Raw genomic sequence first — 13911 nt, forward strand, 5'->3', positions numbered from 1 at the left:
TAAAAATGTGCTGCATTACATTGTGAATCTGTCAGCGGAAAGTAGTGCACACGGCATGAACCCTGCGTTTTTTTATTCCATTGTGGGAAGTTTTTGAGTTTTTGGAGAATCCAGGCACTGAAACCAAAAATGGCAGAGCGTAAAATGTAGTGCCCTCTATAAGCACAGTGAACCTGGAGCATCTAAAAGCGATGCATCCTTTACATTTTATTTGCTACACCTGTGTTTGACAGTCAACATGCTGGCTTTGAAATCACCATGCCTGCCCCATGACCTGTGCTTTTCATGCTGTGACGAATCAAAATGGCCCAGTGGTGAATTTACGCAATGTTAATGTATAAATTAGTTTTTCACAAATACAATTGCTCACATAGAACCCACATGGTTATTTAATCTACCTGGCATGTATAAGAATGTGTTTTCGTGGATGTTAGCACATTCCTTCCCGACTACATCACCATAATACAGAAGGCAGGTCTCAAGCAGAATATTCTCCAACAGGTATAAAGTGTTAACAACGTTAATAAATTGATAGCTGATGATGAAATACAGTCAAGTCTTGTTTATCCCGAAGGTCATTAAAACTCAAGTCTACAGGCTAAAGAAAAAAATTCATATGCATTCCTTCAGTAACAGCATGTTCAGTTGAGTTTGCATTAGTGCAAACTAGACTGATACATATTTGAATAATATATTTGAATATTCCCCTTTAGCATTTTTTCTTTGGAGAAATCACTTGCATCCTATATTTCATTCTGTTGCTTGAGGGAATGAAATGCAGCAGAACAGATATAATATCTAACTATGCCATATTGTATAATTTTGCTCCATACTTTATGTTGTGTTTTAATTGATTATTGCAGTGTGCTTCTTTACTTTAAAATGATTTTGTACTGTATAGAACTGGATCAGGTTGTGTTCTCTTGCATCTTGATGTGTCTTATCACATGAAGCAGTGATATAAAGTAATTACAGTGAAGCTGCTATCAGGTTTCTACGTGTGTGCCTAAGGGTTAGAAATCTACCAGTCTGGATCTTCAACCTGGCTCGAAAAACATCCTCCTGTGAATGACTTATCCCTCCCTCGAGGTGAGCGTCATCAATCTTCCCCTGAAGAATAAACAACCCTCAGTCTTGAAGGACACGGGGAAGTCCAGGTTGGATGCTTCATAACTGCTCATACATAACAGCTGGCTGCATTCCATTATCACACAGATGGACATGTTCCTGTGGCCCATAACTTCTGCTTAATGTGTCCTCCTCTTGTTGAGCTTCACTGCTGTTTTATCCTCCTGTCATATGCTCAGTTAGCTGCCCCTGGAATTCATCGAAGCTTTCTTTTCGTGCTTTAATCCAAAGTATCATCGGAGAGAGAGAAATCAGCTGCGTAGGTCAGCCGTAGCTCACATCCCATAAGCGCACTCAGATGGGACCGTGGGGTTGACAATGCGGTCGTCATCTGGGCATAATTTATATCAGCCAGCTCATCCTCAGGGATCATAATTTGCCCACCCTCGGTTTGTCCTTTGAAATGCGTAGCAGATGATGACTAAAATTCCTGGAGGAGTTGACAGTATGGAAATGAGAGGTCAAGGTCGTGGAAGTCAAAGTTGATGTAATTTTGCATCTTGGCAGCTCTACCGAGTCGGGTTAGTGTTCTGCCCCTGTCTTTGTCTTTCTGAGGCTGCTTTCCTTCCTCTCTGCTACATTTTTCTCTCTTCTGCATGTTTTCCTCTTTTAACTTCCTGCTTCCACAATCTCTGGATACACGGTGAGGAAACAAGGTGGTGTGACTGGCATAATTGGCTCAGGAGAAGAACAGAACAGAAAGCGCACACACAGGCAGGGTGGGGAATTGGAGCATTCTGAGTTTTTTTTTTTTTTTAATGATGCAATTTCCTGTAATGTATTTCAGACTGAATTCAGACACATTTAACTGCATTGATTTTTGCTGTGACGCTAATGTCACACTTTGGGCTTTTATACTTAGTGACGATTGCATTCTCAATAGCTGACAATGTTTAACTTATTCTGCTCAGTGGTCTTCAGCTCTTCTCTTTGTCCTCCACTCAGTACCCTGAGGAATAGTTCATTTTAGGACATACACTACAATTGTTTTCTTGAAGAGAGTTCGATGAGAAGACTGATGCCACTCTCATACTCGTACAGTAAATATGAAGCTAAAGCCAGTAGCTGGTTAGCTTAGCTTTGCAGAAAGACTGGAAACAGGGGGACAGCTAGCCTGGCTCTGTCCAAAGGTCAAAATCAAAAGTCTTTCAACACCTATAAAGCAGACTAATTAACAAGTCATCTTGTTAGTCATCTTGTTTAATTCATGCAAAAAAAAAAAGGTGGAAAACAACAGGCTGCAGAGGCAGACTATTTCCTGCAGACTCTTCTGTTTTTGGACCAGTTTTATGGAAGACAAGAAGCCTGAAGTTTGAGCAGATATGTTTGGAAGACGTTTTGACCTTTGCATGGAATCAGGCTAACTTCTACTGTTTGCTGTTGTACTGAGCTAAGCTCATGCTGTTGCTGGTGGAATAGCCACTGATTTACCGTTCTGGATACATGAAAAGTGTTGATCTTCTCTAATTCATAAAGCAAAGTATTTTAAAAATGTCACACTACAGTGTTAGGCCATTTGAGCTTGTAAAGTTGCATTGTCATTGGTCTTATTTGCAGGTGTGTTAGTATGAGGCTCTCTCTCTTTTTTTAAGGTGTTTTTTTTTGTTGTAATTTTTCTTGTGTGTGTTTATGATTGTGCTGTTTGGCTGATGTAATGGAAAATAAATGGGCCTCTTCACAGCAGACAGGGACTTGTCATAGCAGGAGAAGCAAAGGTGAAACACATTTCATTAACAAAGGCTCAGTTCCATGAAATGTCCAAGCAGTCGGTGCCCTTTACAGGACTCCACACAGTATGGAAAAGTAGAAAAAAATGTGGCAATATCTTTGAATTATAGCATCACAAATAAACCAAATATCAGTCTTGTCTGAACATTTCTGAGTTATGCAGTGATGCACTTATCAGAAAAGTAAATGGACAATTTTCCCTGTGTAAGGAAATCAAACCCTTTTGGCTACAATCATTGTTATTTCCACAGTGAATACACAAGGGAGCAAAGACGCCATGAAAATTGAATTGTTTAACGTCGTCCAACTCATTCTTAGCTTTTATTTATAAAAATAGACTAGAAAAAATGTACTTACATAGTAAACATCTAACTAGAGATGCCAAATGTAGTCTGAAAAGAAAATCTGCGTCTGGAAAAGTGTGGACTTTTGAAATGGAAAATGTGTGCGAACCTGCCTTTAAGCTACACTTCTGTTTTGTCCATTATAAAAACGGTCTTTTAGACATACATTGATTTATCTGTACACATCTGTTATCTACCGCAGTTAAAGGATGTGAAGAAAAGAATTTCCAGTGCAAAAAGCGCTGGCTGAAGGATTCTGTAGATGTTCATGCATCTAATTATACAGTACAGTAAAAACACAGACATATAGAGCACAAATGTATCATTATTAATCTGTAATGAAACCCCTGTGGGGAAACATGTTCCTTTTTAAACTTGAGCAGTGCTGTCATGTCAGTGTGAGAGAATTTCACTGTGAGCGTTACAACTCTGGAGTAAAAATACCTCCCACATATTCACCTTTTTCTCTGAAGCTCTGTCTTTTCTATAGTTTCCCACCGCTCTCTCACACCGTCCTGTGGATGTCTTCGTATCGTTCTCTTTCTTCTCCATCTCCTCCAGATTTGGACTACAGCTGTAAAGACAAGGCAGGACAGCGACAAATGGACTTACTTCGTCTGGCCCTTTCGTGTCCTGGTTGCAGGTGATTAGATCCGCTGTGTGAGCGTTTGACCGAGGGACGGTCTGTGACTACAAGTTCTCGGTGATCTCTGCAGAACAAGTCATTGCTTAATGTATGTGGTTTCTGTAGTGGTACTATAAACTAATATTCATGCATCGTTTTGAACTGCAACACATTTGGACTCATTACACTGGGGTTTCCAGGGCTGAGCTTTAGGCTACATTCTCACATTTAGCCAGAAATGATGTGCACTCAGAAGTAACACAGATGGCTCAGATAACAGGACATAAACGTGCCATTAAAGTTTTGTAGGTGACATGTTTTGGAGGGATTATTTCCTGCCACAGACGTGCATTTCCTCCTGTGGGTGTCGAATGACTGACAGTAAGTAGAGCGGAACTGATCTGAAAACACTCATCTCAGCATCCATGAAATCACAAAAAAGAGAAACTTTGACAAAGTAAAGCCTTCGTGTTTAGTGCAAAGGATTACCGTATCTTGTGAAAGTAACTGCGGGTGTTTTTTCAAAGAGTAAGAACCAAAATGAAAAAAATTCTCAGATACCACATGCAGACACCACCAGGAAAATCATATCTATAGGTGGGGAAGCAATCGCTCTTGAAACTTTTCCTATCGAGCAGCATGGTGCGTCTCTCACCCTGGACTTTCTTTACATGCTTTAAAATGCCATGAAGACCTTTAGTGTGAGTGGAATAAAGTTAACTCTGGGGTTCATTGTGTTCACATACAGTCAAGAGCACTGAATGACAAAGTATTTGTTTAATTTAATAATGTATTGATGTTTGTTACACTTTAAGTGGAACTCCACCTAATATAGACGGCAAAGGCTATCATGGTTTCGGGACAGTGGAAACAGAAAGAAGTGAGCTTACCGGACTTGTGTCGCCCGCTCCTCAGCTTGAGGCTACTGCGTGTTAGCATGACACAGTCATCACTGATCAAACTGCTGGTGTTCGAGTTGAATTGCGGAGGGAGGAGTGTGTGGAATATAAAACGGCGATACCTCTGTTTCTGATGCACGGGTTTTGATCCTTTATACTGTCCATTCAGACTGACAATGTCATAGAAGTGTCTCGCTAAATCGTCGAGAGGCTACATCACTTTCACAGCCACCATGGGAGCAAACTGAACTGAAAATCATTGCCACATCGAAGGCAGCCTATTTGTTTTCTCTTACTGGCATTGATTCGGCTCTGAGACAGCCACAGCAAGTCACCAAATTTGTCATAATGCAAACAGTTCTATTACCCCAGCTAAGGCTATTTCATATTAAACATGACAGACCTGCATGCAAACTCTGTCAAGCTGTTGCCCAAAAGCCGATGATTCCTTTTCATTTTTATATTGTAGATGTCAACACAGAATGCGAGTTTGTATGAATCGCAGCCGTCAGGTTAGTAACAGTGCTGAGCGTTAAAGGGATGCTTACTGGAAAATTGTTCAAAATGACCCAGATGTTTTAACACATTTGCACATACTTTATGCACATTGAAGAAAAGTAGACTTTTGTACAATATCTCACTAAATATATTTACATGACATACAATTCGCCATCAGTGCAATACATAGGAATGTTGCATATTTACCAAATGTTAGACTCTTTCCTTTATGAAGAAAAATAATTTCAGTGACAGAAGCTGATATAACTAATGTGTAAAGTAACATGTGCAACTTTCATATTGGTTAACAGCTTCACAGGAAATAAAAAAAATAAAGTCTTAGTACCACCCTATCGATAATCAAATATTAAGCATTGAAAAAGTAATAGATCACATGTACATATATATCTTCATATATGTAATGGATTGCTTTTGTACAAATACTTTATATAACTTTGGCAGTTTATCAGGAACAAAGTTATCGGAAAAATATGAAACAATAATATCAAACTGTCCGCAATGTCATGTAAGCTTGCCTTCCAAAGCTCATGTTCACAGTGGTCATTCAGAAAGGCTGGAAGCTGATGGCCAAAAAGAACAAACAAAAAGCCAAAGAAAAAGAAAAACATTTCCATCCTTTCTGCTAAGACTGTTAGCACTGGAGGCTGTCGTCATTGTTGTCATGGTTATAAAATTACAAACACCTATGAAGGTTTACATAGCAGTCATCGCCATTTAAAAAAACATGGTCTATTTTCAGGTCGACTTAAAATACAAACAGTTTGAAGGCAAGGGGACAGGACCCTGCTCGGTGGTCACTGTGGAATCATGGGAGAGACATGACCGAGAAGAGGACATGCACAACAGTGCTGTGTGGAGAAACGTGAAGCCAAAAAACCAGGGTGCAAAATGAAAGACTTTGCAACAATCGAAATGCCACACGGTCAGAAAATGACTTACACCGGACAAAATAATCGAGCAAATTTCAAACATACTAAGTTCACCATAATTCATATACGTTGGTTTTGTTCTTTTTTTTTCCACTGGTTTGGCACTTTATTGGAACAAATCTCTGTTCAAAAAGACTAAATGTTGTACAAAAGGTATTTCATGTCTCGTTAACATAACTCGTAGAATATAGTACTTAATAGTAAGCATACGGTAAGTAAACACTTGTACATACTGTAGTTTTAAAATGAACATTCCAACAGATGTTTTACGCACATGCACAAAAACAAACAAACAAACACGACTCTCTCTCTCTCTCGCTGTCTCTCTCTCTCGCTGTCTCACTGTCTCGCCACATTTGGCCTTCCTCCGCTCTTTGGACAATCTCATTCTCCTGTTTCAATCCAGTTAGAACAACTGTTGCTACTGCTCTACCACCTGCTTTCCTCTTTAGCTCTCAGTTAAGACAACACAACTCTTCTAATACTGCATTTTTGCTCCACATTACGACACCTCCTCCGCCGAGCGCGTGTCTGTCTTGAGACGCACAAACTCTTTGGCCACCTCGTCGTTGGTCCTTTGAGAGAGTATCCTCATGATGGTGAGGCCAGTTTCGTCCATGGAGATGCTCTTCATCAGGGGGTAGCAGGCCGAGCAGCTGCCCTTGTCCGCCAGCTCTCGGAGCTGGATGACCGTCATGCCGATGACGCGGTCCTCCCGGGCGAAGCAGTAGTCCTTTACTGAGACGTGCAGCTCGTAGGCCTCCGGACCATGTTCGTTACTTAGAACACTGGGAAAAATGACACCAAGAGATTAGAGAGGTCCGACTCAGGAGTTCAAATATGTCGGCATGATGCTAAATCATTAATGCTTCAATTAACTTTACTGTGGTAATGCAGTTTTTAAAAAGGAAATTATTTAACTTGCACGGATAATAAAAATGTAGGTTTACCACATCATGACAGTTCAGTCAGACCCTTGAAAGCATGCTTGTATAATTGATGTTCATATACTTTTTTATTATCGTTCAGACTTCATGAAAAGGCCAAAGTCTCATTCTGCAGAACTGTACGTGACTGCGAGACAACTGCTTTTTGGACCCTGACATTCGGCTTTGTTCACAGCTGAATATAACGTGTCAGTGAGAGTAAGAGGCTGCGGCTGGGTGACATTTCCTTTTTATATATGTGCCTCTGATGAGACAATTCATTCGAGTTTTGCAACTGAAATGGATGTTTCATTTCACATGAGCCATTATTCTGAGGCAGCTTTTTTTCAGGCTGTTTTCTAATTATCCCCAGCAACATCACAGCTTCTTAATATTCAAAGGACAATGTGCATCTATACACAGGCAGCAGTGGGCCTCCACTGATCACACCGCTGTTGCTGCAACTCAGTCTATCATCACTTCAGCCCTGTGACATAGTTGACTTGATTCAGAGAATGACGGTGTCGAAGGCGGGACAAGCCTCTAGGTTGCTACTCAGTCGCTTGACATCCATCAGCAGTTTTAAATTCAATGAGCCAAAGTGTTGGTAAAGCAACTGCATTCTACTCACTGCTTAGAACAATAAGAAGGATTGTGACAGTAAGGTATGAATGCTAGTTTGAAGGTACAGCAGCATATAAGGCACAGAATGATGCGGACTGGATGTAGGTGCTCTACAGGCAAAATTCTGCAAAATAATAAGTGTGTGCTTTTCAACACCCTCAGCTTTGCGCACTCTTCTCTCTGTAACTGTAGAAAGTACGATTACTCACTACTGGAATGTTTCATTGTACTTTGGTGACCAGTTGTTATTCTTGGTCTTGGTGCTGAATTTGCGCTTCTTGTCAGCCAGGTGCGGTCCCACGGCGTTGACCTCTACGAACGGCCGGAACATGGCGTTGGTTTGCCAGATGAGGTTGTTCACTGCAATCACTGAGGAATGCAGAGAAATCATTCATCAGCGACACTGTAGATAAACTGTGGTTTGGGAGAAAGTGAAGGAAAATCCACACCAAATACTAATGCTGTGTCGTACAAAGTCTATGCCTGGCTTCCTTTTTGGAAGCGTATTTATCTTATTGCCACATATAACTGGCTAAATGTAGAAAATGTCATATTAAGGTGACATACTGTTAGTGCAAGTACAATAGAATTTGATAGCAGTAACATTTCCACTTATCTGCAACATTAATGGTAAACATTTTTGGATGTCAGTGCCAATGAATCAAAGTGAACGAATCTATTTGCACTGACATTCCAAAAACGTACACAGATAAATCAACCATGAAGTAGACGGCTGTACCGACTGGCAAGGTGGCTTTGACCACGACCAGCAACCGCAAAAGCGCAGTCTTTTTATTTTTTTATGTGCATTTTGTTCGGTGGCAGTTGCCAAAAATAATTCAGGGAAAAGCAGAAAAATCACTAACAGAAATGGACAAGTGTGAAGAATAAATATGAAAAAGCTAAACTGCAGCTCTTCATCCTGTGATAATGGATTTTCCTTTAATAGAAACGTCCATATATGATTGCCATAGTAACCAAAACGCATGATCACGTCGGAGTGCTGTTGGATGATTACAGCTGATTGCCGGCTGCAGTGCATATGGTGCTGCTGGAGGACGCAGGGCAGATTCATTGCATTGATGTGCATGACTCTCCAACTTGCAAAGAGATGCAAACACAGAGCAAAGTGTGGGCAGGGCGGCCAGTGCTCTAGAGGAAAAGCCAGTTGGTTTTCTGTATAACTACTTTAATTATGTCATCAGCAATCTCTCTTCAAAACGGCGCTGCTGATCATGACCCATCAGCACTATCAGACAAATGAGATAACCACCATGAGCGGTCCATGGTGAGTCGCAAGTGTGAAGACATTTGAATAGAAATGGCAAAAAGCAGGTCTGAGTATAGGAAAGTCTCACCCTTCACGCTGACTTTGTGCTCCCCAGTGCCAGGGTGAGAGATGAGATTCACTTGCATCGACACCTCCCCCACCGATCCGTTGGATGACTGAGCTGGACACACACCAAAACAACAACAGGAGAATTGGAAAGAGGCATAATGAAAATCAGAGAGAATGGAGGAGGGGCAGAGAGGGAGCCAGGGAGAGAAATAGAGAGATCAGAAAACAGAAGTAAAAGAGAGAGAGAGAGAGAGAGGATGAAAGGACAGAAACCAAAACTGTGGGCGCAGCTTTTTTTTTGTAGGTGAGGTATCCAGGAATTGATCCAAAAAGTGGTGTATAAGCACTTGACTGCGTGTCAAAGCTAAAAAAACTCAACCCAGGAAAAACAGTAGGGGATTAGACATGATTCCGCCCTATGGCAGCCCAGCAGCAAACACAGCCAGGGTTTCCTTTAGCTTGAGGCTGAACATCAACAAGGAGAAGAAGGAAAACAGAAACATGAAATAATCTGCCTGCTTTGAAGGCCATGGAGGAGGCAGACGGTGCGAAGGGATCGCTAAATGAATAATGTTCTACACAATGAAATTGTCAAAATATTCACCTCGACAAAAAATGCCAACAAAAAGCTGGCTTTGACTGCATGCAGACACGTGGAGATGAGAGCAAAGCGACGCTCAGAAATGGGGTAGAAAGGGGACAAAGAGAGAACAAAAACATTGCATGGAGAAGAGGAAGTACCCTTCTGGGCATCACACCCGGCGCACTTAATGTCAGCATTACAGTTTCAATCACACAGGGACACATTGTTGCCAGGAAACAATTAGAATTGATTGCTGACCATGTGTCTCACTTTGCCTGATGCAGGGAGGCCTGCCCATATCAGCTGCCTCTAAACACTGCCTTGTGTTACACCCAGCCTGGAACAAACAGATGTTCGACACTGGAAGGCAAGTGCCGGTGTGGCTGATGACGGGCGCACGTTGATCCAATAGCTAATCAATATGTGCCAAACATGCAGTGCCTATTATGGCTGGTAATGAAGAAACAAGCCTCCTGATTTATTGTGATGATGCCCTGAGAGGCTGAGGGAGGGCACAAAAACATTGCTGCTGCACAATTAAGCCCCGGACTTGTGGGAAATTAACCGAGCAATGCCACAGCACATTTGCTTCAGATATTGGCCGAAATAATGCAATAAATAACCAGTTTCTGTTTGTTTTCTGACTGCAGACAGAGACGCTGTCGGAGAGTGCCTTTATGAACTAATAAACAGGCACACAGCAGACACTGGATGGGGCGGTTTGCAAGTGCAGAAAGCAAATAAGATGAATGTACATAAGAAAGATAAAGGAAAGCAGAAGTCGATAAAACAAAGGTGGCAGTGAGGAGGGTCAGCAGATTAAGTGAGATAAGAAAGGGGAGTATTAGGTATTAATTGTTGCAGAGCTGCAGTTTAATTCGTTGGATTCGCTGTTTCAAACAACCAAGACGTTGCCTTTAATCCACACAAAGCGACAAACTCAACAAAGATTACTTCAGAGGCAGAAAGCTGTGAAACATCCACAAAAAACTGCGATGTGTTTATTTTTGTTTGTGCTGTATTTCCATTGAAGCATAACGCCGCCATACAACCTCAGCCTGCTTCCAAGCAGACAGAAAGACGCATGTATGCCTCAGAGCGCACGCTTGGCAGGAATAGACAAGCGCATGTTGTGGTCTGAATGTGTCGCTGCCAGAGCACAGGGGTTGGTGATTAATGAAACAGTATCTGCCGTGCTACATCAAGCATCAGCACATCCCCACACTGTTTACTGACCTAATGCACATCAACCACCTCACTACCTCCACTTACTGACATCGCATTAGACCACCTCAGATAGAGAGCGACAACACGGTGTGAACTCAGAGGGGGGATGGGATGGGTTGAGGGGAACCGCATCGAGCGATCTCAAAATAGCACACAGAGAAACGCTGCGCGTCTCTGCCCATCTGCCAGTCAGTGAAAACGAGAACGCTGGTTGGGCCTGCTGGCTGCCCGGCTGAATGGCTTTCTCCCACTGCCGTTCTGTTTCCTGCCGCCTGCCTATGCAGCGTTCTGCAAGGCTGAACACACAGGAGCTTAAAGCTTCAACGCCCCACTGGACTGAATTCCCTCTCGAATCTCTCCGGACACCTGAAGGTATTTCTGTCTTGTTACAGAGAGAGATCGGGGGAAAAAAGTTCCATATAGAGACAGATGACTGAGACAACAACATAAAAGTGGGTCGGTGATGACGGAGAGAGGGAGAGAGCGAGGAGAGCGAGAGAGCGAGCACAAGAGGGAATTTGTACATTCATACACCACATACAGTATGTCTTAGAAATTTATCATGACATTGTTTTTATGTGAAAAAGTGAAGAGGTCATGGATAACCACGCTAATTTGTTTGTATTTACAGTGAAAGAGAGAAAAATGTATACAATGAGGGGATTAATTGCATAACTGCAATATCCTCTGCACATATAAAGCCTGAGGTGACACAGAGAGATCCTCAGAACACATATACTGTAATTTGAAGGAAGCTAGGACTGATGGGAAAACAGAACAATGTGGAGGTTAAAATGAGCCGAGGCTGGGGTCTCATTATTTTCAATCAATTCTAAAGCAAGTGGCTTGGTGGTAATAAGGCCCTCCTACTCATTTAATGTAAAGAGTATATGATTATACGTAGGAGTGAAAGGCTGCAAACATGCTCTATACCAGAGTTTAATCAGGTTTAATGAAAATATGTTCACTAACTCGTGCCTGGAGAAGGTGCCGAGGTGTTGCTGCACAATATGATCCACAATCTGTGCTTCCTCTTCACACCTTTCCAGCCACTTTCACGAAGCGTCTTCTAGCATCACTTCGTCTTGCTTACATTTCTTGCCTTTATAGCAGCTTTCCTTTAGTCTGAAACTACCCACACGAGACGCTTTTTATGGTGACTGAAAACAGCTCTTAACCCAAGCCTTTTTTCAGCTTCTGAATGCTGAAGTAAATCCACTCCCTTAAATGAAACCTAACTGAGCCTGACCTTGGCGAGCTCCTTACCTTGAGAGGTTTGGGTGCATATATATTTCTTGATCAAGGCATCTGTAGGTTGAGTGTAAAGGCTGAGAGCATATTTGAGGGACTTCATATCGGGGCTCTTTTCAAGGAAGGTTTTCTTCAGCCCGTTTCCTCCAGCATGGAAATATTGCTTTAAAAAACAAGAAAAGAGGAGAACAGATTTTGAAGTTTCCAAGGTAAACAGTAACTTTGGAATAACTTTATACGCAACAGCAGGTTGCAGCTGGCTGAGAGAACAGCCTAGGATTATATGGACAGTATGCATTTTACAAGGAGGAGCAGACACATAAAGAGACCAGACAAGAGACAGCAGTAATGGCCACTTTTGTAGCTAATTACCATGCATTTAAACCTGAAACCAATGCTTGGATGGTTAATGCCCATTTGCGCTGATAAGCCTGATGCCCGAGGACAGACAAGGCTTTGCTTTCTTTTCAACTGCTGTCACCACTCCCACGTGTGGAAGGTGGGAGGGTGGCCATGGACAGATCTTATTAAGAAAGGAGGTGTTGCAGAAAAGAAGTGAAGATGAATTAAAGTACTTGAAGACACATTTCTAAGCCCTCTATAGGCTGTATTCCTTTGGGCTTCTGATGTGTTTTGCTAGCTCCCCTGTAGCTGTAACACATGATCACTAAAGGAACAAAGGAGCGCTCGGTGGGGTGTCTGCAGGGTTAGTGTAGGGTCTGTTGTTAAGACACTGGACAAAAATATAAATACAGTAGATAGAGATAGCATCCACACATTATATATAGTTGCCAGGTGACACATGCATGGTTTTTTACCTCACTTGTGACTCACGAGCCACAAGATTTGACTGACACGTGCCTCTTGTGAATTATACATAATCTGGCATGCAAAGGGTGAGTCATGGGAGGAATTTATCAAGAGAAAGAAAATAAAATCCCACACACTAAATAGGAAACTGCTTATAATCAATCTAAAACGCAGCCTACAGCAAACAAGAAATACCTTTACAAATAAAATGCTTTCTGTCACGAATGAACTCTGGCAACAAGCCAAGGCTAAGCTTCCGTTTTTTATGGCACTGTTAAAGGTTCATGTTGTGGTAACGCTTATGTTTATTCTAATAACAATGCCATTTAAATCAAGACCAATATGACTTAAATCAACACCAGGCAAAAATGACCTGCTAACTGCCATCCTTCCTACATGTCTCTTTGCTTTCTAGCTGTCCTTGTGATCCTCCTGATATGCTTGCTTATTTCTTTCATTTTTTTCTTACATCCTTTCTTTTTTCTTTAATTCTGTCAACCATGTGAGATTGCACTTTTTGTCTCGAGTGTAACAAAGCAAAGCAAACAACTACTGCCACACGTCTTCCAAAGACGGCATTTATATATACTTTAACCACCCAAAGCGCTTTACAACACATGCCACATGCGCCCATTTATACACACAGTGATGACACAGCCACTGGGGCTCAGTATCTTGCCCAAAGACACCTCGACATGTAGACTGGAGGAGCCAGGGATCGGACCCCCAACCTTCTGATTGGGGGACGAGCAGATTCATTTTCTATTCTTTTCTAAAATGCGATAGGCCGTACGCTGTGCTCGTCTCAGGTAGACAACCAATTACAGTAAATGTCTCGTCCTCCGCTTGTCAGTCAAGTTCAAAGAGCCTGCTGCATTTTTCTGTACAGTTCAATTTGAACTTGTCAGTGGTAATGATGGCCTCGGCAGATAAAGATGACGATTCCTAACAACCAGCTTTTAAGCTTTTTGACATGAAG

The 13911-nt window shown here is 41.9% G+C and overlaps 1 protein-coding gene across 1 annotated transcript in view; it reads right to left on the reverse strand.

Moving 5' to 3' along the window:
* Positions 1–6674: 6674 nt before the first annotated feature.
* The window catches only part of LOC121608743 (protein unc-13 homolog C), a 90095-nt gene continuing 82858 nt past the window's right edge, over positions 6675–13911 (reverse strand). The window contains exons 29-32 of the mRNA XM_041940075.1: positions 12138–12285; positions 9081–9173; positions 7932–8091; positions 6675–6960 (exon numbers count right to left, since the gene is read on the reverse strand). Of these exons, the coding sequence (XP_041796009.1) occupies positions 6675–6960; positions 7932–8091; positions 9081–9173; positions 12138–12285 (687 nt within the window). The remainder of the gene's footprint in view (positions 6961–7931; positions 8092–9080; positions 9174–12137; positions 12286–13911) is intronic.

The sequence above is a fragment of the Chelmon rostratus genome, chromosome 1 (genome assembly GCF_017976325.1).
Source record: "Chelmon rostratus isolate fCheRos1 chromosome 1, fCheRos1.pri, whole genome shotgun sequence".
Lineage (NCBI taxonomy): Eukaryota > Metazoa > Chordata > Actinopteri > Chaetodontiformes > Chaetodontidae > Chelmon > Chelmon rostratus.